This window comes from Saccopteryx leptura, chromosome 3, assembly GCF_036850995.1.
Source record: "Saccopteryx leptura isolate mSacLep1 chromosome 3, mSacLep1_pri_phased_curated, whole genome shotgun sequence".
Taxonomy (NCBI): Eukaryota; Metazoa; Chordata; class Mammalia; order Chiroptera; family Emballonuridae; genus Saccopteryx; species Saccopteryx leptura.
Window position 1 is genome coordinate 186,577,650 of NC_089505.1, and position 26,691 is coordinate 186,604,340.

At 45.7% G+C, this 26,691-nt stretch overlaps 1 protein-coding gene across 6 annotated transcripts; it reads right to left on the reverse strand.

Moving 5' to 3' along the window:
- Positions 1 to 420: 420 nt before the first annotated feature.
- Positions 421 to 26,691, reverse strand: TFAP2A (transcription factor AP-2 alpha). 6 transcript variants are annotated; one of them, XM_066377011.1, is made up of 8 exons: positions 26,598 to 26,691; positions 17,276 to 17,329; positions 16,895 to 17,132; positions 13,803 to 13,854; positions 11,447 to 11,678; positions 9,238 to 9,356; positions 7,244 to 7,385; positions 5,071 to 5,494 (listed from the first exon to the last, which is right to left on the reverse strand). In XM_066377011.1, the coding sequence occupies exons 1-8, from the start codon at positions 26,633 to 26,635 to the stop codon at positions 5,206 to 5,208; spliced, it is 1,164 nt and encodes a 387-aa protein (XP_066233108.1). In that variant the 5' UTR covers positions 26,636 to 26,691; the 3' UTR covers positions 5,071 to 5,205. The 6 variants fall into 6 exon arrangements, with proteins under 6 accessions (XP_066233104.1, XP_066233108.1, XP_066233106.1 ...); XM_066377007.1 differs by lacking the exons at positions 5,071 to 5,494; positions 26,598 to 26,691 and adding exons at positions 421 to 559; positions 19,669 to 20,273 and having other exon boundaries at positions 16,895 to 17,329; XM_066377009.1 differs by lacking the exon at positions 26,598 to 26,691 and adding an exon at positions 26,415 to 26,521 and having other exon boundaries at positions 16,895 to 17,329.

Genomic DNA, 26,691 nt, shown 5'->3' on the forward strand with positions numbered 1-26,691 from the left:
GATCATCAATGGTGTCTTTAGTTATAACTCAGTGGTTAACTTACAAATAATTATTCTGAGTACAAGCTTCTAAAAGGAATCCATAATGCATCAAACTTTCAGTTTCTCTCCCATGTTGTATCACAAGGACAGTATCAAGGAGTAGTAACAACAATAGGACATTGAAGTGGCAAACCTGTGCAGCAACAAAATTTAATATAAAAAAGAAGTGTTCATTGAAATTCACAAAGGAAAATATCCCTAAGCATCCCAGAGGTGCTGCAGAAGTGTGGGAAATACTGTTACCTGCTTGTTCTATAGTTTCATTCTTCTGAGATGGGTGGTTGAATGATGTTTGAAGTTGACCTGGGTTTGTCTATGTGGTGTATGTGGATTTTCTTTTTTTTACTTTCTCTTTTTCCTCTCCTAGCATTTTAGGGCTGTTTGTTTGTTTTTTCCATATAGCACTAAGCAATAGGGAAATTAGGGTGTGTTTCTTCAAATGCCCAACTTGGATAATCAAGCCAATTAAAGGACAAATGTTAGTACTCTTGCCTCAGGACCGCAGCCATCTCTGCACCTGTAATGCAGAGAATAAAAATGCTGATTATTTATGTTGTACTTTCTGCTTCTTGGCTCTCTAGTGAGTTGACCTGATTTTTATAGCCCTTTTACCCAAGCAATGAGGATTCTTCCCCTCACTTCATCTCCCCCTCTTCACCCCATAACTGAGGGCTTGTGAGGAGATCTATAACTGGGATGAAGCAGCTGTTGGCTTCATGCCATCCTCTAACTTGATTATTCTTTGGACATGTTAGGCAAGCATTAGTGATTGATAATGATGCTAATGAAGGAAAGGGGCTTGTGGCTTTAAGAACACAAAATTCTGTCATACCTGTCAACTGCAGCAAAGTTGAGCTCTAATGGAAAACTTGTATTTTTTTTTAATTTCACGTCAATACTTTTTTAAAACCTAATTAATCCAGCTTGGTTCTTAACCTATTTAAACTTAATGCAAGGCAGATGACCACATGATTTTTTTTTTCTTTATGGAGGAAAATGGCTCTTCTGCTTATGTGAAATTATTATGAATTTACTTTTGATTGAGAAAGAAATGGAAGACAAATTTTTCATAAAGAGTGGTAAAATTTAGATTTTAAGCATGATTTGAAAGAAACCAGGACAAATTTGATCTGATTGTGTAATCTAACATAACCTGAGTTGTAAAGAAATGTGCGTTAAACTTAGAATTTTGATAAATGAATATTCCTAGCAAGTGAATAAAATGTATTCAATTAACTAAAACCCTGTGCACTTCTGAACTGAAGTGGAATCGACTGTAATTGATTTATTTGAAACCAGAGGTTAAGGACTGAATTAGCTAAGTACAACTGGGTATTTCAAGCCACTGACTTCTCAAATGTCAAATCCCTTCTATTTTAAATATTATTTCAGCTGCGGGGCATTGCAGTCCTGATGTTAGTTCCATCAAGAACTCAAATTATATTAATATTCGATTTTAGGGAGGAAGGGGTTGGATCATCATTTTCAAAGGGTGTTTGAGAATAGAAGGGGTAATAAAGAAGCATATTGTTTCTATAAAAATTGGGTGTGGTAGTTAGCATAGCATAGCAAGCATTCTTATAAATCAACTATGTATCCTAATTTGACTTAATTCAAAGATAATCACTGCTGTTAGTATATAAACCTGTGACCAGTCCAATAATCATGTGTTTTAGAAAACACACATTGGTTAAATCAGAGAAAGCCAAAATCCATATAGCCTTTGGTTAGTCCCGTAACAATTATTTTTAATAATTACCCTCTAATTTTCCACCTCTTAAAATAGATATAACTTCTTATAAATTTTTGTTAAAGAAAAGAAAGAGACTATATCATGGTCCTCAAAGTGTCCAACTACAGAATAAATGACTAATTCTGTGCCTTTAAAAAACATTGTTTATTATGACCTTGTAATGTTCTAACCCACTATTTCCTTTCTGTCTTTCTCAGGATGCAAGGATTATATTGGGTTCAGATTTTCCAACATAACAAGCATCTGTAAATCCAGATATGAATAAATGGTATTTAATAAGATTGTTTTGTTTTAAAATGAGTATTTATGTGTCATTGGAAAAAGAGCAACAATGTATGGCTGTTTATGAATGCTACTGTGCCCTAGGTTAGGATCCCCCCACACAATCTGAGATGCAGCCAAGAAAAACAGCCCTGATAGACAATGCTTCACTTCACCTGCTATGATGCTGTGTGCATTTCATTTGTCAAAAGTATGTACAGTTAGGGTTCATTCACCTCATTATTTTGTTACATCTACGTTACAGTTAACCAGTCTCTCTAGGAAATAATAAATAACCGCTTTAAAAAACAATTGCCGCCTTGTGTTCTGAGAATACTCTCCATTTGAATTTTTTTTAAAGCCCACCATTGTTATGAATTCTCTGGCTTTGGAAAATAGAATTTAGACTCAACCAATTCTCGTTAGTCTGTCAGGATTGATTTTACACTGCCTTCCTTAAGAAGATTAGAAAGCAAAAGGCTGCAGAATGGACACTGCCTAATGCTATTCTTCCTTAGCCTTTCAGAATATCAAACCAGATGAACAAACATTAAACATCCTCCAGTATGTAGGAGATTATACCTGTACCTAGATACTTTTCTGTGACCCTTCCTATAAACCTTCCAGTTAACCATCCGCATTTTTTTTCTGAAAAATCATTATAAATACTCTCACTGCCAAAGCAGACTTTCCAAATCAGTTTTAAAGGCTCTGAATTCACCATTTTTATGTACAGGAAGTCCTTCCTCTGTAAAAGCTAAAAGCACACAGTCCTGTTATTGCAGAAGACAGATAGGAGATGTCTGCAGAAACCCTCCCCCACCCTCTCCACCCCACCTCAGAGAGTACTTTATATTTTAAAAGGTTCCAGGAGGAGCCCTGTGGTAATAGAAAGGGGTGGGTTGGCATTTAGGGGCAGACAGAAATGATTCTGGGAATCAACATAATTTTCCACTCCCCTCTGCTACCACAAGAAACAATGAGAACAGCATAGGAGTGAATTCATATCTAAATAAAATATCAAAATAAGTAGGAGACAGTTTGCCTTCTCTCTCTGACCCACATACATTTCTACCACTATTCCTTTCTCCTCGCAGAAAACTAGAACTAGTTTTAGCTCATTTACATGTCTTAGTCACTGAGAAGCCTGAGCTAGCAAGTGAGGGTTGGAGTGTTTCTTTTGTGCTAATGAACTAACAATTTAAATTTCAGTTATCTTCTGAGACAGATTCCATAGTGGGAGAGGTGGGGGTTCTTCTGTTCTCTATCTTCCTTGTCATCCTCAACATTTGGTTCTGAAGGTTTTATATTTTTGTTTCCAAAACACAAATGAAAACCTAAAGGATCAACATAAATAAAATAAAACTTTATTTTTATAATAAAATTAATGTTTCTAGTAAGGAAAAGATAGTGTGTCATTCCTTTAGCAGTACAATCTTTTATCCAAAAGAATACATTGGGTTTTATTGTGTCATTTGTCTGAATACAGACTCAGTGGAATATCTAAATGATACCCTGCTCTGAACTCCAAGTTGAAAGTAAGTTTTTATTATACTTGAGGGAAACAATGGGTTCAGCTGCTTATTGCAAGGAGCAATTGCCAAGGGAGAGTTAAACTCAATTACTGTAACCATACTGAATAAAAAATACTGCCAAGAACAAAAATACGCCTGGGTAAAGACAGCCACTGAATAAAAAAATCGACATAAAGCGTATCAAATATTTATTTATCTGGGCAACAAAGGACTATGATACATTGACAGGCATGGAAACTACTGCCAGCACAACTCAATACAATACAACTAGAACTGCTTCCAAAATGGCCAGTGAAAATACAGAATACCAAGTGGTCCCAAATGTTTGAAGTTCTCTGAACAAAAAGAGAAAAAATTCTTAACCTTGGTTTAAAGATAATATTCATTTATTGCTCAAATGATGCTTTTAAGGGAGGACAATGAAATAAAATTAACTTTTTTTTTCTCCCTACAATACATAGAAGGGTTATGAAACCACTCAAGTTTAAAATTTTTTTCAAGGTCCAATATCAATTTTTTTTTTTTAGTTCAATGAAAAGCTCAATGTAATTCTAACTTTATATAAGTTCTTATTTTGTTTTTATTTGTTCAGCTGCTTCATGTCATCCTTAACATGCTAAATTCATGAATCCCAGAGGAGAAAAAAATAATCTCCCAAACCTTGAATTTCTAAATAAGTATCATGAACCACATGAAGAACTAATAGGGAAGATTCAAAACCCACTAAGCAAGAGGTAAACGAGATTACCAGATAAATTAAAAAAAGAGAGAGCTTAAAACAGACTCACCATATTTACACTTCCCATTAAATTACACATAAATAAATATATACAGAGACATTAACACTGATTCCCTTATATAACTGAATCGTGTTGCCAGAGAAAGTTCAAGTTGGTCGCTTTACCTTGAAAAGGAAAAACTTCTACAACTAAGACATGACATGGAACTTGGTGTATTTGTGTTCAAGTTTATTCACAATACTGATAAAAATGTCATTATTCTTTTTGCCTTTTTTTAAGTATGGCTACAATCTGAACTGAAGTATGTAAGGGAAGGTGGTGATTCAGTCCCATGAAGCTTTTTACTTTTTTTTTTTAAAAAAGGGTTTTTTTTATATTTTTTATTGCCAGTTGATTTGTGTGTGTGTTTGGGGGGGTATTTAAAAAATAAAAATAAAAGGTTCACAAACTCAGACAGAACTTTTCTTTGTTGGCTTCACGGCCTGTTCTGTTCTCTTAAGCTCCACAGGAGGGCAAAGGGGAGTCGGTGTTGATGGGGACAGTTGAGGCAGGGGTGGGCCAGCAGGGGCTGCTCCTCTGACAGCGGACAGCAGTCCCCAGACTCCCAGACCGGAGGACTGAAGGCGGCGCGGCGGTGGCAAAGGAGGTGGCGACGGCGGCGGCGGCGGCGGCGGCGGCGGCGGCGGCAGCGGCGGCAGCAGCAGCAGCAGCAGCGCGCGCGGGGGGGGGGGGGGGGGGGGGGGTTCGCTGATTCCGGAACTGTCACCTGCCGGTCGGTCGTGGCTGGTTGTTGCGGGAAGACTGCTGAGTGGGTGGGCGCTTGCGGAGTACAGGGCTGGTGAGGAAAGGGACGGGGTAGGGCGGGAGGACAGCCTCACTTTCTGTGTTTCTCCTCTTTGTCATTGCTTTTGGCGCTGTTGTCCGTGTGGCTGTTGGGGTTCTGGCTGAGGTACATTTTGTCCATGGCCTTGAGGGCCTCGGTGAGATAGTTCTGAAGGGCCGTGACCGCGGCGCACACCGCCGGGCTGCCAAAGCCATGGGAGATGAGGTTGAAGTGGGTCAAGCAGCTCTGGATGCCGGGCTCCAGGATGGGGTTGGGCCTCGAGTTCCCCAGGGGAGATCGGTCCTGAGCCAGTAGGTCGGTGAACTCTTTGCATATCTGTCTGCAGCACCAGTGAAGCAGGGGGGTGGGAGGAACACACATGAGACTCCCCTGTGGAAGCACCAGCAGCAAAGAGAACCTTTCTCCCTGCAGTTACCTCTGCCGGGATCCCGCAGACAGTGACCTGACCCACTGCCCCAGCTGCAGAGGCAGACCTGCAGTGGTCACATGTTGGGAGATCCAGCAGTGTCCACACATCTCTCCTTCCTTAACCACTCCCACCAATGTATTCTCTTTCTGTCTTACCCACCACGACCCCCCTTCTCAGCTATACCAAATTTCTAACCCCTTCCTCTCTGGCTCACATCAAACACCCTAGACACTGGAAAACATTTCACACAAGAAAAGGGACAGAAAGGAGAGTAAGAGGGACAAGTTAGATCACAAGTCTATCTTCAATAGCCAATAGCATGCAGCCATCAGCTGTTCTGTTCAAAATATTATAGAAACTCTTCTATGATCTTCCAGAGAGACCTTAAGCAGCAGTCTGCAGGATGAGGTCTCCCCTTATTCACCTCCAAATCAGTTGCATGTGAACAGAAAAGTAAAACTTTTCTTGGGATTATTTTGCCTTTAAAAAGAAAGGCATTTTTAAAAACCTGTTACTTGGGGATAATTTAGAATGGTTTTGGGGAAAAACAGACATATCAATTTCCCCCTCCACATCTTTTCTCACACATCAAAATATAAACCAAAATGAAACTCTCTAGGGAGATTGTGAATATGGGTGCTCTTACAAGCTAAGGAAAGAGAAAAAGTTGAAATACAGCAGATGAGGCCTGCTCACTGGAAGCTCTGTCTCTGAATCTGGGGAACAAGGACTAGCTGGGGCCCTAAGGGTGTGGCTAGGGAGAAAAGAGAATGGGGAGCCCTGGCAGGCTGCCTTCAAGGCCAGCTGATGTCCCCAGGCCAGAAACCATCCTGCCTAAGGCCTCAGGCCCTCTGGTTCCATGCCCTCCTGTGATATGGACTTTGATAATTAAGGGCTTCCAAACAAGCTTTTTAATTTACAGAAAACATATCAAGACAGTCATTTTCTTTTTTACACACCACCTGGAGAAGCCTATTCAGCCCGGGAACCCATGGGAATATAACTTGGGGCCATTTTAAAACCTACTTGACATCTTGCCGGTGGGCTAAAATGCGTGTGTGTGTGTGTGTGTGTGTGTATGTGTGTGTGTGTGTGTGTGTGTGTGTGTGTGTGTGTGTGTGTGTGTATCACTTTCTAGGAGGGAGGAGAAAGGAAGACAAGTAATGGGATAAAGGATTGGGGTTGAAACTAGGACAGCTTCTGGCTTGCACAGTTTGCAGGCCACTGTTTAATCCCTGCCCTTGGAAAACATTGAGGGAAGACAAAAACTGACCTAGGCAAAACAAAAACTGATATAGGCAGCCTGTTACCCCTTTAAGGACTTGACTCTGTTCTTTCTGAAACAACAGTCACAAATCCACAATTAGCTTCTATCACACTCGTACTATTGCCCAGCCTACCCCACACACGAATTAATTTTTTTTAATGGGAAGATGAGGCAGAAGAGAGGGAAAAGATGAAACTACACAAACATTCCTACGGTATCTCGCCTTTAAAATAGGTTATGGTTTATCAGATTGTGTTATGATTTCAACATTTTCAACCTCAAAGCTGAAAAAGGAAAAGAGAAGTAAAGTGAGAGCAACAAACGAATTTTGATTTTTGTTTTTCTTCTCTTCACAATGAGATACAGAGACCCCAAAGAGGTAAACGCCTTACTTTGTAGCCAGCAGCATGTTTTTTCTTGTCACTTGCTCATTGGGATCGGAATGCTGTCGGTTGAGAAATTCAGCTACTGCTTTGGCAGGAAACTCGGTCTCGCACACGTAACCAAAGTCCCTGGCGAGGTGGACAGCTTCTCCTGGCAAGAGGTGAGGGGAGGAGGCCAGTGAGAGAGAACGCAGAGTCAAGATCAAAACTTCCTCCCAACTCCCTTATTTTCTTAAACTAGATGTTGAAGGAAACACAAAATAACTTGTTTTTCATTTCAGGCATTTATTTCCTTCTCTGTAGGATCTGGTGGATATAGTTATCAGGAAAAATGGCCACCTACCCTTGGAAGGCTAAAATGATTTGAAAATGTAAATCCCATCCACTACCCTCCAGTCTCACCCCCCACCACCCTGCTAACATTTTCCCAACTTCTCTTTTAAAATGTTTCTTGTATTCCAACCTCACACCTATCAGCACATTCACAAATGGTATTCATAATTACTGCTTGAGCTTTTCTGCAAGGTAACAACTAAGGGTTTGCATTTTATCTTGATCGCATATAATTATCTGTTCATCCAAACCGATTAACCAAGAGGATTTGAGGGTCACTCCACTGAGTCTGTCTGTGTTGTTGATTTTCGAATCTTTGGTTTTAATTTCCTGAACCAGTTGGTTTTTACTGCAGGGCTTCCTGCCATTAGCTCCAGCTCCGGAAGAACGCATGCGCCAATTAGAGCATCAAAGCCCTCTCCACAGAGCTTGTTTCCATAAAATGGAGCAGATCACAAACAATAACAGTTCTCCAGAAACTGCCTCCCTGCTACAGGACTCAACCTCCAAACCCATACACTCTCACACGACAACTGAAGCCACTACCACCATTTTCTTTATATATAGTTCTTTTGGAGTATGGATAGAGGATCCTCTATGTATTCATTATTAATATAATGAATATAATGCTACTGTCGATAGTTTCTGGCACTGAACAACTGCTTATTATTTAACAGTTATGTTAGGATTCCTCCTCAAAAGTATCGTTTTAAACTTTAGTTATTTACAAAGCTGGAAGTTGAATTCAACTGCTTTATATCTCCTCAAACACAAGATGTAAATAAGATAAAATGCCTCCTTTTAAATGACAGTTTTTAAATCTGCCTGATAATTTCAATGCCTTATTTTCCTATACCGCATTTCTAACAGAACACAAAGGAACATGCAAGAGAGCTATCCATTTACTCCAATATACTCAAACTTAAGCCAATTTAGTGTCAGAAAAGCTTAACAGAAATCTAGAGGATCAGGAAAGTGAGAAGATTCTTGTGACACTGCATCTAGAGCAGGGAAAAAGGATAGGATTGGCTTTTGTTTTGAGCGGTTTGGAAGCATGTATCTGTCCATTGTGAGTGTGCATGCTTGCATGTATGGGTACATGCATGTATTTAAAACTGCCAGGAGAAACTTTGTGTAACACTTGTATTTCTCTTTCCTTTTTTATCCAAACAATTCTTAAGTCTAAAATCACTCACTTTTCTCCCCATCCAATAAAAAAAACACAATTAAAGGAGAGATAAGGGAACATATGTTTGGAAAACAAAAACTAAAAGGGCATATAACCCTGAGCTTTCAGGACAGTCTTAAATCAGGATGCCGGTCAAAGATTCCCATATTAATTCAGGAAGTAATGGTCATGCATTTCTCAAATGCAGATGTCAGAATACCTTAAGTGATTTACTGCTGAACTCTATAAAGGAGACAGGAACTTAAAGAATATGCAGTTCTTAAAATTTCACATTGTTTAGGTCAGAATTGGGGTAGGGAGGTGTAATTTTTGTAAAATAGTTTTTTGACATGTAAGAATTTCATTCACTTCCTGCTTTAGTCTCTGGAAAAAAAATGAAACTGCCCACTTGACACAAAATACAACCAAACATCTGGCCACTAAGAATTATCCATTTCCCCAGAAGAAAGTTCCCTTCTTGTTAGAAAGTAGACTTGCTTACCCTCTACTAGTGATGTGAGTAGGGTGACATTGGCAGCTTTACGTCTCCCTGCTGGTAGATTTAATCCTATTTTGTCCAGTTTTTCTCTTAAAGATCTTCCTCCATTTTTAGACTTCGCCCTGTTTTACAAATATAGGTGAGAAAGGGATTTAGAAAACATTGGGTTGCTCTTCATAACATTATAGTCATTTTGACAACTTCCTAAGATGTGCTTTTTAAAATTAGGAATCATGGCCCTAAGATATTTAAAGGAGGGAAATCTAGACAGGAAGGGTACAAAGAGATCATAGGATATAAGTGCTTATTAAACTGAAAGCACCACCTGTGTTGTTATTATTGCAACTACTATGGCAGGTTGGAAAGTTTTCATTTCCTAACTCTCTAAAGAAGAACCACAAACAAAAACAGCTAACACTTCTAGGGTTTGTGGTATTTTTTCGTTCAACTCATACTGTATATTTTCCCTGTTGTTACAATCACATGAATCCCAATGGGGTCTTTACATTGTCTTTGTAAGATCTGCCGTTAGGTTGTTCAGAGTAAACAAAGTTATCATCACTCTCATTTCTTGCTCTGGCTTTAGCCCCAACGAGGAATTCATTTCACCAATTGTTTACATGCCATGTCACCAGCAAACTGGAAATGTCAAAAGCTGATATCAGCCTTTAAAAATTTCACTGATTTCAGAGACAATGGAGACAGCTCTTAATAGATGTCTAAATAGACTCCCATAATCAGAAAGTGGTTAAGATAAATTGTTTAAATAAAACAGCAAATTAATTAATTTCAGATTTTATTCCCTACTCAAGTGCTCTTTAATTGTGTGGATTAGATTATACTCCCCTAGGTAAACAGTCTCCAATATTGGGTATGGGGGAAGGGAAGGAAAAGGCAGAGGGCAGATTCAGATCTGTGACAATGAACTATTACAAAGGGACAGCAAAGTTACTGTGAAGTAGGAAGAAAGGAGTATAATAGCTGATGTTAAAATCTTTCAAAAACTATTTTATGGACTTTGTATGGGATATAACCATCAGAGCAGAACTACAAGTCTCATAGATAGTTAAATGAATAAATATCATGAGGATATAGTTTTGGTCTACTTTCTTTTCTTTTTCTTTCTTTTCTCCTTTTTTTAAAAAAGGAGAAAAGAAAGAAAATACCTAGGAAAGTTCAACACAAGACCCACTCGCCTGATGTGTGGTGGTGCAGTGGATAAGGCATCCACTGGAATGCTGAGGTCGCTGGTTTGAAGCCCCCGGCTTGCCCTGCACGGTCAAGGCACACAGTTGATACTTCTCACAACCCACCCCACCCCCGCACCCCCTGTCTTTCTCTCTCTCTCCTCTCTCTCCCCACCCTCTCTCTCAAAAAAAAAAATATCCACCCCTCACAACATTGGGTGGAACCCTAAAAGGAAGACGCCCACTGGAGGGAGAAACTTGCCCTGAGGGAAGGTCCTTTACCTCGCTGACTCTTATAAAATCTTATCTACACAATTAATCATTCCGACCTCGTGGAGGGGAGATGAGAATCCCTGGCCACGTATGTAGCATGCATTGGCCAGTAGTGACTGCACATAATGCACTTAAACGTGGTTTACATGCTGCCTGGTACGCATCGAGGCCGTCGTGCATCGCAAACATTAATGCGAGTGCGCTGGGCACGGATAGTCACCGTTTCGCCCAGGTGGCAATGACCAGCAGATATGCGTGCAGATTCAAGAGAAAGCCACTCTCCTCTGCTTAGAACCCTAGTCAAGGAACGAGGGGTTACCGTTAGAGACCCTACACAGAACTAAGGAAAAGGGAGAAGCCCGAATGGAAGTTTTCCAGGACCCGCAAAGTGCGCGTAAGAAGGTAAAAAGCAGCTGCAAGGCGCCCCACGGCTGCCGCAGCCGGGACTGAGTTCACCGCCCAGCGAGCTGCGCGTGCGCGCAGGGAGAGGGAGAAAGGGCCAAACGGCCCAGTTAGCGCGCTGCCGCTGCCCGCCCCGGCGCGCGCGGGAAGGCGGAGGAAAGCGCAGGCGCGCGCCACCTCGCCCCGCCTCCAGCTCGCACAAACTCAGTTCCACGCCTTCTCCCCGCCCCCTTTCTTTTCCCGCGAAGGGAGGGCCTCGGCGCGAGGCCTGTGTGCGTCGCCGCTTCGGCGCAGGCGCAGTGTTGGGCCCGGCCGCGGGGCGGGGAGGGGAGGGCCGCGCTGGGCCTCACCTCCGCAGCACTCCGCCCAGCAGTGAGGCGTTGAGACATTCGGGCGGTGAGAGGCGCCGCTGTACTTCCGCCACCGTGACCTTGTACTTCGAGGTGGAGCTGAGGAGCGAGAGGCGACCCGGAACTGAACAGAAGACTTCGTTGGGGTTCACGACACCGCCGAAGAGGCTGTCCTTGTTAATGGGGATGGCGGAGACGGCGTTGCTGTTGGACTTGGACAGGGACACCGGGCCTGCGGAGACAGACCCGGAGGCCGTGTGTGGGCGTCGAGGATCCCTCCCAAGTCCTGCCGGACACGACTGTTCCCTGGCCAGGGCAGGCCCCCAGGCTTGTGCTGCAGCCCCCACTTTTCTTCCAGCCCTGACAATTCTATGGCTCCTTCCCACCTCCTGCCCTAGTCCGTGCTCTATTCCATCCTGGGGATCAAGACTGCTCCTCGGCGTGCCCCACCCCTCAGCCTGGGGGTGTCCCCGCCCAGCCCCACCGGCCAGGCCTGTGCTTCTGCCTGGATCCTTTTCTTTAAGACGCAAGGTTGCTGTCTAGAAATGGTGGTGGGATTGTCACCTTCTGAGCTCTCAGCATCCGAGGACAGTGGGCCCCAAACAAGGTGCTCGAGCACGGGTTTAGGGTGCAAGGGAGACGAATATGTTTGCAAACCAGGGGCAAGTTATGTTTACTCTGGAGTTTTGTGGAGTGAAGGATTTAGTGTTGAGAAATTGCTCCATAGATCTATAATTAAAATCAGCCCGAAGTTGACATGGCAAATCAGCCTGTAAGTGAGCATTTTCAGTTAAGGCACCAATCTGGAAGTGGTGGGTTCTGTTGTCACACACCACACATACCCCATCCTTTTGATAAATATGCCCTTTCTTATGTTTAGTTTTGAGAAAGACTCAAGTTTTGGAGAACCATTCAAAGCCCCGTTTTGTATTGGGAGGAAGAAGGATAAACAGGCCTAGCATAGAATACTAGTAATGTGTCCTTTTGTTTAGCAAATAGTTGATAGTCCTCCGCTTAAGCGTCCTCATTGGAAAGGGGGGCAGGGAGGATGTATTACTAGCTCTTCATTGTTGGATCCACCAGAGGTAGAAAAAAATTAAGTCGAACAGAAAGTGTACTAACGTTACATTTCTCAACACCAATATAATTCAGATGTATTCACAACCGTTTAAGTACAGTATGCACTTGTATTTTAAAATTTCACCTGGAATCATATAATAATACGTATACATTCTTACCACAGTACTCTTCCCTCTTTAGTGGGGATATTCTAGATGTATGGGGAGGTGGGGGCTCTAGGTTTTGGATAGATCACTTGTGACATTAATAGCTCTGGAGAGGCTAATAGAGACAATAGGAGTTAAACGAACTCTTGAGAGATTACTAATAAAAGAGCCAATTATCATGTCGACTTGGAAAGAGCATCTCTTAAGATTTATCCCTTGCACATCTAATTTGACATGACAAAGACTTAACAGATGCAAAAATGAAACTTTAAACTAGCTAACAATATACTGATTGGGGTTAGAAATGAGAACAGTTTTTATATAGCATCGTCCTCTGAGGGTGACTAGAATCCTGAAATGTAACATTGCTACCATAACAACAATAAAAAACTGTGAATAGCATTTAATCCAGTAAACTTTATTTCTACTCACTAAATACAATACAAATTACAAATCCATCCAAATCACTGGACACTTTTAAACAATTTTGAACAATTATGCTAACAATCCTAACATCTTCAAGATGCTAATTTTAACCAAAAGCCAAATTTTTGTTAACCTAATTCACAAAGTTGAAAAAGCCTTAAAGAGCTAATGAGAAATAAAATTTTAAAAACATGGTTGTTTTCCCCTCTGCTAAGAAGTACTACTTCTTTTTATCATTTGCCCTTATATTAAATTACACTCTTACAAAAATTAGGGTATATTTTATAAATCCATATTCATTTTGAAATATACCCTAATTTTTGTGAGCAGTATATTTGCACTCTGAGCATGTTGCACATCTTAACATTTATGGCCATTCACACAATGGACTACTAAGCTATTTAAATGTTTCAAAATTGACATGCCACTTCCAAATCAATTCAACTATTACCGGTTTCATGTGTTTGTCCAGATATCATTAAGCTAAACAGTCAAATCTAGAATCAGAACACTGCTAGCCTGTTTCCATTGCTAACCTACTGAAAGCCAGTCATTTAAGCGTTGCGATTCTATGCTTGTCTATTTGCTAATTCTGAGCCTTTAGGAAAACCGTATTTGAAAAAAAAAAATACAGCTCTGCAAGTTCTTTTAAATAACACTATGCCTGTAAAGACATGCTTGGAATGCAAAAGGAAATGGCTTACCTTTCTTAATTACAGTTTGATCTGGGATGTTAATACCCGGGTCTTCTACATGCTGCAACAAAAGGATATACATGGATATAAGTGTATAATCAAAACAAAAGAAAATGAATATTCCATGCAAGATGGGGGAGGGGAAGGTGTAAAATCGAAATTCCCCGCCTTATAGTGGCATTTATATATAAACATCTCATCTTGGCTTACTGGAATTTGGGGCTTTGCAACTCAAGAGGTTTCATTGCACATCCACAGCCAATTTCTCCTCCCCCAGTAAATAATTTATGTTTAAAAGAGGTGGGGGTGGGGAATAAAACTTTCTTTGAAAATTCAAGTTTTGAAGCCCCTAATCTTTTTCAGTCAGTTCAACCTTTTAGAATGTACCTAGCATTACTCTGGCGCCTCAGCGGCTTCGGACTTTTAGTGATTCCAGTGCTCTGGCAGTGAAAGCCAGAGAAACACAATAGCAATGACAAAAGTGGGAATAACGGGAGTGTTGGAAACGCTTTAGGTGGTGTGATAAACAGCAAATGCATACACACACCTTCACTTATGGAAAAATGAAAATAATTTTTTAAAGAATTACTGCCTGATTAGTTATCAGATAAAAATATGAATGGTAAAAGACAACAACAACAAAAACCCTTGGTGGTGGTTGTTCAGCAAATTTGTTGGGGTGAGTTTTTTCCTTTTTCCCTTTTTTGCAGATGGATGGGCATATATGTGTGCCATAGTCAAAACGTGATTAGAAAGTAAAATGAAATCATGTTTTCTAATGCAGAAACTGACAGGCAATATAATGTCTGGCTGTGTTTACAAATTAGCACCAGGGCTGCTGAGATAGAAGATTACGCAATCATTACCAAACACAGGCATTACCATTTAAAAAACTATTACTAACTTCTCTAGTCTTTGTCCAACAATAATACTGATTCAAACATTTTCCATTCTGTCTTGGATTTATGCTCCTGTTAATTGTGCCTGATCGCAATGATTCCGGGTGGATGGTACTAAGTTGCTTTATTACAGGTTTTATTATACTCAATGCTCTCATTTGTAACTTGCCTAAAGTGCTTCTGGATTTAAGTATAATTAAATTGAGAAATGTTCAGAAATGAGTACTGCTGCAGTTCTTGTGTTTTAACTATATGGGGAAATATGATCCCTTTATGCATGCACCCTAAACTCATAAAGTAAATGTAGTGTGGCATAATACTTTTATTTGTGTAATTTCTAGACCTTGTCCATACAGGGAAGACTGTTAAGTTTAAACCCCACTGAGATATTAATGATTAAATAATTTTCACCATCGATTTGATTTTCTTAAATATTTAGCAGTCATTCTTATTAAAGGTTAACTTACAGCAATGGGGAAATTGAAAACAACCCTTTTCCTGACCCAAATTCCTTTGAAAGACTTTTTTTTCTTAAAAAGTGGGGACCGGAGGGGGAGAGCAGCATTTGGGTTTCCTTGTTTTTATTTGATCTTTTGGTTAATTTCTCCTACTGACCAATTTCACCACAAAGAGTGACTATACAGGTGTTAAAAATTCACACCAGCCACTTTGGAATTTTTGCAAAGTAGAGCAATTCAATTCACAGTCGTTCCAAAAGCTTGCAACATTATTTTGCAATTCAAATATTTCCAAACACCAGGCTAGGAAAAGAATTCAGAGAATCTTTGGGAAGAACTAAAATAATCACAATTTTCAGTATTATTTTTTTAATTGCTCTTTTCTTAACTATTGCTCCTCACATTTTCCTTCCCAAGAAATGCACTGTTTAGTATGTTTCTAAAAACATGTTTGAAAACACACACACACACACAAGGCTTACTAAACCCCACACTGGATCAAGTTCCTACTTTCCTGCTTTCCATGCAAGGCTGCTAAACATGACCAACAAATTTCAGTGATTAACTAAGCTAAATAAGAGATGTAATAAATTTTCTATTTTCCCATGTAACTTAAAGTTTTAAATTCACCAAGCAAATGCAGGTAAAGTCATCTGACCGTTTTCTTTGCAATCTAATGCAGTAATCATTAAACTGTCAACGGACATACTGTTACAATATTTGATACAGTAATTTGAAATAGCATTTTAGCAAAAATCACATCCAGATACATTCCCCCACCACCACCAAAAAAAGCATTAACAGAGCCTTTACAGCTTTAGTAAAATTATTGGCTTGTTCTAATTCCATTTCAGAAGGTTGTGAGGAAACCATAAATATGTAGAATTGAAGCAGAGATGCTGGTTTAAATTTAATTTCAGAAAGAATTTTCAAATTATCGATAGCTGGTTTGCATTGTAAATAGTAAATGTGCTAATACCATGCTTATTAAGGAATCATTTTAAATCGCATTTATTGATAACTGAATTAAAACTCAAGTAATGTTGCCCCATAGTCTCAAAACATTTAATTTAATATGGGGCGTAGCAGGTTCTGATGGGCACTGGGAACCTAAGCTAATGATTTATGAGGTCAGCACTTAGCACCCCTAGGAAAGGAAGGCTGCATTTTAATGTCCCTCTGCTCAGATTTGCTATTTTACTATTACTTAATCAGGGTAGGGGATACACATAACTTTCAGATATCACTAATGCTTTACTATAAAATCCGGTAAAAATACGTTTTTAGTATGTCGCATACACTTTCTTTTAAACTGTCAGGAGCATTTAATGAGCTCTTTCGGTTATATTTAACATCTTCTTTAGGACAGGGAGAAATCCCCATGCAGACTCAGCGGTGGAATTAGATCCTTTCCCAATCAAAACAGTTTACCGTCTTGGAGAGAGGAAGATATTGTGACATTCTTCTGATTTATTTGTGTTGGTGGAAATGGTAATGTAGGCATTGAGGAGTTCCAGGAACCATTGTTCTAGGGGCAGAACTCTCAACTTCTTTTTCATTTTTAAAATTTGGTTGCCTACGTGGGTCCTTAAAACGCCCGCCCCCAAAAATAAAATGAAATTTTGAAAACGTAAACACCACGGAGGAAAATCCGGGGCTACCGGCTGTGTGTTCCCCGGCACCTTCTCTGAGAGTGGGTGAGCAGGGCTGCACTCCCTCTGGAGCCACCCGGGCGGCCTCTTACCGGGACATCCTCGATGGCGTGAGGTAAAGAGTGGATCGGGAGGTCTCCGAGTCCTGAGCCAAGCCCGTGTGGACCGTGCAGGAGGTCCTCGTGCCGTCTGTAGTCCCTGCGAGGATCCAGGCCCGACAGCTGGTGGGGCAGCCCCCGGTGCGTGTGCAGGAGCCCTGACTCCTGGCTCTGCCTCTGACCGGGCCAGCCCGGGTGCTGTGGTTGCGGCTGGGCGTGCAGGGGGTTCAGGCTGTAGGGGTCGTTGACGTGGGAGTAAGGATCTTGCGACTGGGGGTAGATAGGCTGGTAGGGCGGGGGGAAGTAAGGGGGTTGGAAGTCGGCATTGGGGGTATGGGACAGCGGCGGGGCGCTCGTGTAGGGAGATTGACCTACAGTGCCCAGCTGGGGCAACCGTGCCGTCCCGTTGCTGGTGCCGTCGTGACGGTCCTAGAAGAGAGCGAGAGGAGGGAGAAAGAACAAGAAATCAGGCGTCGAGTTACAGCTGTCCACACTAACTCCACTCCCCAAGACTGCGTGGGAAACCGCCCCTTCCCTTTGGCAGACCGCAGGAAGAAATTAGCTCCAAGTTGTTCATTTCGGAAAATGCCCCAGAAGCTAAACGGGCCCTTCCAAAACGCGGGGAATAAGACTGCAAATGTTGGGGCGTAAGAGCTTCTCTTGAGCTATTTCTTTCAAAGGTGGGGGGGGGGGAGGTTGGACAGGGCCTCCAGAATAGCCTGTTAAGCTGCGGCGTGAAACCTTCCTTAAGCAAAATTTAAATTCCTACTAAATATTAAACAGTAGAAGTGGTTTTTTCTTTTCCCCTGATTTGAACCTGCGTTATTGTTTATCCTGTTACATTTATTTGGAGGGGGCAATCATACACGTTTCATGATTATTTAAATAGAAACATTCCGTAGAGGGGTTATAACGAGAGCACACGTTTAAATTACGAGTTTAAAGGAGATTTTAACTTTAGGTTGTGGGGGTTGGGGGAGTCTGTCTTTTCCACTTTCTCAGTTAGGAGCCTTTTTCTCAACAGGATCGATTTATGACATAGATGGGGAGAAGGGGACATCGAGGCAAGGTTTAAAATAGAAAGATTCTGCCTTGCTGGGTTTAGAAGAGAGAAGTGCACCCCGGGGCGGAGGCCTCCGCCCCTTCCACCCCAGCCCCAAAGGGCAGAAGAAACGCTAGACATTCTGTTCCTCTATTGAAATTCGCTTGCAAAACAAGCGAACAGAGTTTATTCCAGGGAATGCGAACCCTCGGCGGTTCAACCCCAGCCCCTAGAGTAGGAAGCACAGCCCTGCTGCGTTTTCTTTTTCTTTCTTTTCTTCCTTTCTTTCTTCCTTCCTTTCCTTCTCTCTCTCTCTCTCTCTCTCTCTCTCTCTCTCTCTCTCTTTCTTTCTTTTTTTCCTGCAAACGGATTTAGCATCAAATGTTGAGATCTCGGGAACAAGTGAAGATGCAAGGAAATAAAGATGAACGTGGCCGAGAAACGCGCCTTGGGAAGTATCGGCGAGGTAGGTCTGCGTGCTGGGAGGTGTCGAGCAGGGACATGGGTATTTGAGAATGGAAAAGAGGGTAGAGGGAAATGCAGATGGAAAGGGGTACCCTGATGGAAAGCCTGGGCAGGAAAGCAGACGTCTCTCGAAGATCCTTTGCACCAGGTTTTCAGAATAGAATTCCTAAGGAAACAGGGATAGGGTTGGGGGTGGGACTCACCATAGCTGAAAAACTGTGAACTAACATCTGCGAAGAGTCTGGGGTAACGAGTCAGAGTAGGGAAAAAAAAACAAAAACCAAGCAAGCCTGAAGAGCCTGGCTGCCCCGTCGCCTGAGTATGCCCCACACAAAAGGCTCCGGGAGCCCCGCGCCACCCTGGACTCCAGTCACTGCGCCGACGCTCCCCCGAGCACTGGAGACCCGCTCTGGTCCATCCAAACTTGAACCACCGATTCGAACGGCGCCTTCAGCTGGTCGAACCCACCACGGCCTCTATCCTGTCGTGATCGGTTAGGAATCAAAGTTTCTTAGAAAAATGAAAAAAAAAAACCCAAAAAGAAAAAGTGTGTCTGCCTGTGTCTGTGTGTGTGCGCGCGCGCGTGTTCCTTAATCCGTGTCTCCCCTCTTTTCTTAGCGGCAGCTTCGCTTGAGCTTCTAATAACCGCGTTGGGCAGCGTTCCTGGAGCCTCCTAATAGCAGATATTCATGACTATTAATATTACACGAATACTTAATAAGGGAAGAATGCCTGGAAATGGAGCGTGAAGCGGAGAGGCAACTCGCGCCGGAGCCAGCTCTCAATGCAGTCCATTGACGGGAGCCTCAGTGTAGCAAATCGGAGGTGGGGAGCGGGCGCGCGCGAGACAAAAAGCCGGCGAGAGAGGGAGCGGGCGAGTGCGCGGGGAGCTGCGGCGCGGCGGCTGGCGAATCACAGGGAAGGGGCAACATTTTAAAAGGTTGCAGGGCCTGCAAAAGTGAAGGAGAGAGGGAAAGAGGGAGACGGAGGGAAAGAGTGCGGAGAGGGAGAGTGCATCTGCTTGCGTGTGTGAGAAAGAAAGTGTGGGCGAAGGAAAGGAGCCCGGAGTAGGAAGAGGGGAGGGAAGAAGGAGGGAGAGAGCCCGAGAGGAGGAAGGGAGGGAGAGAAGGAGGGAGGGAGGGAGAAGGAAGGGAGGGGGCTGAGTCGTAGCGCGCGGGAGGGGGAGGCCGCGGGGGAGCTGAAGGAGGAGGGGGAAAAGGAAGCAAGTGAGGACAATCGGACCTAAAAGGCTGGGGCAGACCTCGGGATACCGCGGGGTCCGCGTGTGGCTGGCAGGAGCTACCGGGGACAGCGTCCGGGCGTTCATCCGGCTCTCGGCACCGGAGTTGCTTCCCCGCCCTCTCCCGCCTCGAGCTCCTCCGCTCCTTAGCCGGGCCTGGAACTCGGGATTCAGCTGCCCGCTTCCTCGCCGCTCCTCCATGGCCCCGCACCCCGCCCGGTACGGCCCTCGCTTCGGCCGCCGCGTGAGCTTCCTTCGGACACCCGGGGCTGTGCTCTCCTCCTTAGCCGCCGCCCCACCTTCGCCTCTCCAAGGCAGGGGCTCGGGGAGGGAGCCGAAACGCGGCCCGGGGCGCGCAGAGTTGCGAGGCGGCCCAGCCCGGGCGCCGCTGGCAGGGACTCCCGGCTCAAACCCGTCCGACTGGCTGGGCCACTCCCGCCCGACGCCTCCTCCAACCCCCGTGACACGGCTCGCTCGCTCTCTCAGTGCGGCAAGGCTGCCGCCGCCGCCAGTCCACCCGCCGGTTTGGCAGAACAAGCGGCACCTCGCCTCCTGCATGTCCCTGCAGAGCCCCGGCATAATTAGATAACCCCAAGCCGGCTAGGAAACCCGAAATCCCTGCCCTGGCGTTCGCCCACCGCACTTAAAGTTGTTGAAACAGCCTTCTATTTATTGTCTTCGCCGTCTCGTTTCTCGTCGTTTTTTTTTTTCTTTTTTGCCTCACATACATTCACATGAGCCCTCACAGGGTCCCTCTCTAGGGGTGCGAGTTCATTGCCTCCCACCCTAGGTTCACAGGCGCCCAGAGCGCCGCGCGGAGGTGGGGACCCCGCCCGCTGAGAGCGCAGTGCCGGGAGCTGGGTTTCGGTCTCCGCGAAGGTGAATGCCCGAGCCTCGGGCCACAGCCCTGACCGGGACAATTCACCCTGCGAGACTAAACGGCTGAGTTTCACCCCGACTAGCCCAGGAAGGAAACTCCAGTCCTGAAAACAAAGCAACTGGTTTGACATGGGGTTTCTGCGCCCGCACTGCGAACGATAGGAACCCCAAAGAAAGCGCCTGTCCCCGTGGGATGTCACACCGTGCCCCGTGGGAATGGAGAGAAAGAAAAAGAGGGTCCGGGAAAGGAGACACTGATTTAAAATAGTCTACAGATAGGAGGGGTAAGGAGGGGGAAGTAACACAACTTTCACATAAACCCAGGTTCTGATTTCGAGTGAAAACAAGCCCTGCCGCACTCTCCTGGACCTCCACGCCTGACATACCTAGTTTCAAATGCCAAAAGGAAAGAAAAAAATTGCAAAAGCCAGACTGCCACCTATTTATATAGGCAATCTTCAGCCTTGTCCTCCCTCCCTCCTGTGACTCCTTGACTCATTTCAGCGGGGGGTTGTGATGGCGGCAGGAGCAGCTGCCCCCAGGCCGGGTCTCAATGCCTCCTGCCCTGGACCGGCGGTGCTGGGGTTCTCCCGGCTGCCCCAAGAAACCGAGCTCCTGAGACCCTAGGTTTTTTTAGTGGGCTCCAATGCAGACGCTCTATCGGTCCCGCGGGGTCCCCGCACAGGAGATCCCTTGCAGCCACGCCAGGATTCCCACGGTCACACAACGGAGTGCCTGCCGAGCGGCAGCAGGAGCAGATACGTGGGGACCCAGAGGCCCGCAAGCCGTGCGCCCTGCAGTTTTCCAGCCCCACCCCGGGGATGCTCCAACCAAGTAGTTCAGAGAGAGAAGCTGCTTAGAACTCCGTGAATAACATAGAGTGCACCGGGAGCGGGCCCAGCAGCTGTTTGGGAGACGAGTGCCCTCAAACTGAATGAACCTGCTAAAAGGGAGATGCAACCCAGCTTCAAGCACAGTGTACGGGCCCTTCTTCACATAGAAATGAGCCTTTTTAAAAAGGTTGGTGAGGAAAAGATAATAAAGGAAGGAAGGAACACTGAGGATCAGAGAGGAAGTTAAAGAAGGAAAAGGGTTTTCACTTTCCTTCTTTTCCTGGTAACTTAGGCCCCCAGAATCTCACTTGGAGAGAGACACGTAGAGTGCACAGGCTCTTTCTTGCCCAATTGCCAGAAGTTGCTTCAAAAACCCATGTGCCTCTCTTCTGTCTACACTTAGGCGCAGACAATATCGGTCAGTAAAAAGGGGAAAGTGGGACATAAGCTTCGAGATGGGAAAATAAAAAGGGGAGCGTACACATCCTCTGTCTCCAGCGCTTCCCCTGCGTTCTTCGGACGAATCGGAGTGGCCGGCGGCGCTGCGCGGAGGAAAGTTTGTCCCACCGCATTTCTCAGCTGGCTGCAAGAAGACGAGGTGTGGAAGGGTAGAGCTCGGAGCCTGAAGCCGGGAGGATAACAGCCAGCGCCGCACTTACCTCGCAGTCCTCGTATTTAATATTATCCGTCAGTTTCCAAAGCATTTTCATGGATCGGCGTGAACGGATTTGCGCCCCTCAGCCTCGCACCCAAGTGCAGCTACTCTCTGGGTAAGCGCAAAGTGCCGGCTGCGACGGTGAACGGAGGAGCAGGAGGAGGGAGAGGAGGAGGAGGAGGGCAGAAAGAAGGAGGAGGAGGAGGGCGAGGAGGGTGGTGAGGGTGAGGAGGAGGAGGCGAGAAGGGAAAGAGCTCCCGTGTGCGCTCGGAGATCTCCCTCTAATGGTAGAAACTTTTCCCTTTTCCAGATCTTTACCAAGAGCCTAATCGCCTCATTAGCATATCAACAATAGTCCAATTGCTCGCCAGCACCACAGTCTGCCGCAGGCCGCTCCGACCCCGGTATAAAGGCCTCGCCGAGCAGCGAACTCGCTCTTGGAGAGCACGCCTGCCTGTGAGCCCTTGAAATCACCCCTGAGCCCCACCGCACTCCCCATTTGTCCCCACTTCTCTTCCTCTCCGTCTCCTCCTAGAAGGAGAAGTTCGGCGCTAAGGCCGAATACTGCGCATAGACCAAGAGGCTGTGCCCGAGGCCAGGCTCTCAGTACCTCTCCTCTACCTTTGCTGCCAATACCGCACTGTCCTTTCGGTCCCGTCCAATTTTATTAGAAATTATTATTCCTTTCACAATTAAGTATAACCACCAAACCAATACCAGCGAAGTCACTTCATAAGAGATCGCCTTTGCTCCAAGCAGCCACCACCTCGGCCCGCAGAGCTTTGGGAATTTTACTGGCTTTGCGCTTTACCCCCAGGTTGAAGATTTCGCTAAATGGCCCCAGTAGCTCGGCTTGGGTTTGCGATCCTTTAATTGCCGAGTGTAAAATAAAAATTGTTGTACCCTGAAGAGGTTACTTGACAGCTCCCGGAGTTCATGATTTCCCTCTTGTTTGTATAAAGCTAGGGCCCAGTGCTAACTCAACGTGATGTTGGGGCCGAGTTTCCTAGGTGCGGTGTGGACAAGGGCACAGAACTCCTAAACAGATTACCAGTCGTTTCCGGAGTTGAGCCGAAATACTGACGTGTGCACCTTGTCATGCATGCATCAAAATAAGTTGCTGGGAAGCAGCTCTTCGCTGCTCTAATCTGCTCTGGTTTTCCCAAGATCCCCTTTTTAGTTAAAGCAGGGAGAGTTCCTTCGTGGTGAGGTTACTAACGCGGGCGCGCTCGCGGCGCCGTGCCCGGCTGACGCGGAACCCAGAGACAGGGCAGCCGTCCCCTCGTCCATTTTGGCCAGTCCAAGCTCTCCCGCTCAACACAGGGGGCTGCCTGCTTGCTCCACCAGGCCTTTATTTATTTTCTTCTGTTTTAGCAAAAAAGTTTTTTAAAGAAGACAAAAACAAAGAGGGGATATTCAAAGTACAGAGTAATTTCTCTGAGTTTCCTCATTGGTCCTACACACGAAAAAGTTTCTTTCTTTCTCCCTCTTGAATACCGAAAACTCTCCGACAGCAGTAGGTCTCGTCGCAGAGCTACTCTACTAACGACCTCTGATTCCCTCTGGGCCTGTTTCTTGAAACTCTCCAAGCCTCCCATATTCCTATTAGTGTCCTCGAAATGGAATAAAAGCTGTTGAAAAAAAACGAAGCGTTCCCTAACAGGTGGAAAGAAGGTATGAAAAGAGAGGACACCTCCCCTCAAGCCTGTGGGAAAGCAATTTTCCTTCTAAAGGACCGCAGAAAATTTCCCAAGCCAGGCAGAGGAGGCTAGAGGCCCCTTCCACCCCGCAAAAGAAAGTTAAAGAGTATTGCTTGAAGAGGGATTTAGAGCCAGGGACTCCCTCTCCACACCCTGGGTGCTCCCCTGTACTCCCTTTCGACTCAGAACACTAGCATAGCCTTTTGGCTGAATCCAGCTTGGGGCTACGCGCCACACTCCATCCAGGAAAGAATCAGGACTAGTACCACGCACCCTGTGGGGCTGACGCGGGGCCCACTGCCCAACACAGTCTTGAAGTAGTGAGATGGGCCTCTGGGAGGAGTGACACCTTCCCAGAGGCGTCTGTAGGCACAGAGCTTGATCTATAGGCCAAACCCCAGGCCTGGAAGCCTGGTGTTTTCCACCCCCAGACGTCGTCACAGCATGCTTTAGGGAGCTCTTAAGTTTCGCTTTCTTTCTTTTAGCTTGCGGGTTGGGGAAGGCTTAGGCTCTTCAGTATTTCGAACCCCCCCCCCTTGCTGTCCGGCGCCCCACAGATCTCCGGCTCCGAGTCCGCGGGGGCTGCTAAACTGTTGTCGTATTCCCACCTTTGAGGTGTAGATTAGGGCCTGCAAGCTCAGCACAGCCGCCAGTGTTATGGGCACTGAAAAGAGGCTCGGGCTAGCACCCGGGTCGCTCCTGGAACCAGCCAACCGCGTTAGTGTGAGCGTCATTACCACGACAAGTCGCTTGATTGCATGTCAATGCCCTGGCCTGGGCGGAACGCCAGAACGGTAGCGTCAGGCCTGGGGTTAGGGGTCGGGGATCCAGGCCAGATTTGGGGGTGTAGAGAGGGCGTCGAGAGAAGAGCAAGTATCTCTGTGTGAAACAGAGATATTGAGAGAAATAGAGACTGAGAGAGGCTAGAACGTCTCTTTTCTCCAGTTGTCACCACCCAGTAGGACCAGAAACTGAACAAACCAATCCCAGAGCAGGCAACAGCTCCTAGCCTCAAATCCTCAGCACCCCATTCGAGATCCAGGCTTCCTACCACTTGCCAAATTGTAATCCCACAGGAGCCAGGCCCAGGGTTCACTCCTTTTCCTTTCAGCCTATAATCCTGTAATCTCACTACTTTTAAACTGTAGCTAGGCCCTCTGGAGGCCCAGACCCAGTCCCAGCCTGCATTGGCAGCGCCTTCTCACCACCAAGGAATTCTGCAATAAAGTTATTCCCGCTTGAGGAGGAAACCACAAAATCTCCTCCAAAGAATTTCCCTAATCTTCACCCTCCAGAGAAGAGAATAAAGAAGGGCCCCGAGGCCCACAGGGGCAAAGGAGAGAAAGGTGCGCATTCCCAGGACTGTGTTTGGTGTGAGATTTGCGTCCTTAACCCACAAAATTAGTCTAACTTGGGGAATGAAATTTTATTAAGTGAAATTTGCCTGGGTGGAGAGGTATAAAAAAAAGCTCATGGTTGATTTAAAAACATACAAGTACAAGGAAAGAAATGAATATTGCAAGATGACTTCCCTTCCCCAACTCCAGGGAGTGTCCTGAAGACGGGGCTTCTCTGAACTTTGCCTTTAATGGCCCAAATTTGAAACAAGCAAAAAAACTCGCTCCAGAAGGAATAAGGCTCGACTTTTCTTTGGGAAGATCTGGGCGTTTGGTTCAAACCGCCCACAAACTTTTAGGCACTTAGAACCTCCCGCTAGTCAGGCACTGCTTTGCTGGGGTGGGAAAAAGGGGCGCTGAGGTTCTCATTATGAAATCGGCTATAGAAGAGAGGCTGTTACCCTCACCAATCTCGCCAGAGCCGCCTTGGTTCCCAGAGGGTAGACGTCTGGAAGTTAGAAGGACAGCGCTGAACTAATGCTTGGGTTGCTGGGATCTGGTTCCGTGGCTCAGAGCCGGCAGGATCCGAAGCCTAGTTGGCCTTGCGGTGCCCGCGGCCTAGCAGCGCCAAGTGTGGCAGGCTTTGATTTAGGGAAATTTTAAACTTTCTGCCTCACTGACCACCATTCACCTCCCTGCCCCCATCCAATCACCCCATCAGTAACCCAAGAGGCGAAAACTGCCTTCAGCAGGAGGACTGAGTGAGAAGCTAAACTTTGCGCAAACTCTTTAAAGTATCTCCCAAAAGAACTTGCTCGTCGCGCGACCCTTCCATCTGGAACCCTTTCCATTCTCCATACTCCTTAGGTTCCCAAAACTTGGAGACACAAGGAGAAACAGGTGCGCCGGAACCCCATCTCCGCGTATCCCTGGGCTCTGGGACAAAATCAAAGGCATAGCGAGCAGGCAACCATCCTCATGGCTCACCGCAGCCCCCGCCCTGCGCCCTCCCCCCTCCTGAATTAGTCATCCACCCCAGTTTCTACTTGGGGTGGGGTGGGGGCATGGCTGTAGCGCGAACTACAAATGAGTGACCCCCGGGGCCACCTGTGGAGCGTACGCCGGACTTTATTCGGCGCCCAGCCCTCTGGCAGCGTGTGTTGCCCCAGCGCCCGGGCCGCCGCCTGCGCGCCTTTTTCCTGTTCTCTTTCTCCCTTAGGAACTCTGCTGAACACTGCCAAGCGCGCTCACCTACGACTCTCCTGCCCTGGGCCAAGGCTCTTCCTCTCCGCCTTCTGTTCCCGGCCCCATCCCCCCGTTCCACCCCCACTCAGCTGGGCCCCAGCCCTGCAAACCCCCGTACCTGCCAGTCCCCCATTTTGGCAAGTATGGACATCGCGGCTCGGCGCTCCTGGCGACGGGTTCCCGCCGGGCATGGGCTGTAGGGCTCGACTGGGCCCGCTCCCTGGAATCGCTTAGGCAAATCCTCCTTTTTTTTTTTTTTTTTTTTCTTTTTTTTTTTTTTACCTGCTCACCAACATCTCACCTGGTCATAAAGAGCTGGGTTGCTACCTGCCGACGCATGCGCGCTAGTCCAGGAATTCACTCTGTCAGCCCCAGTCCCTGAGCTTCACGGAGCT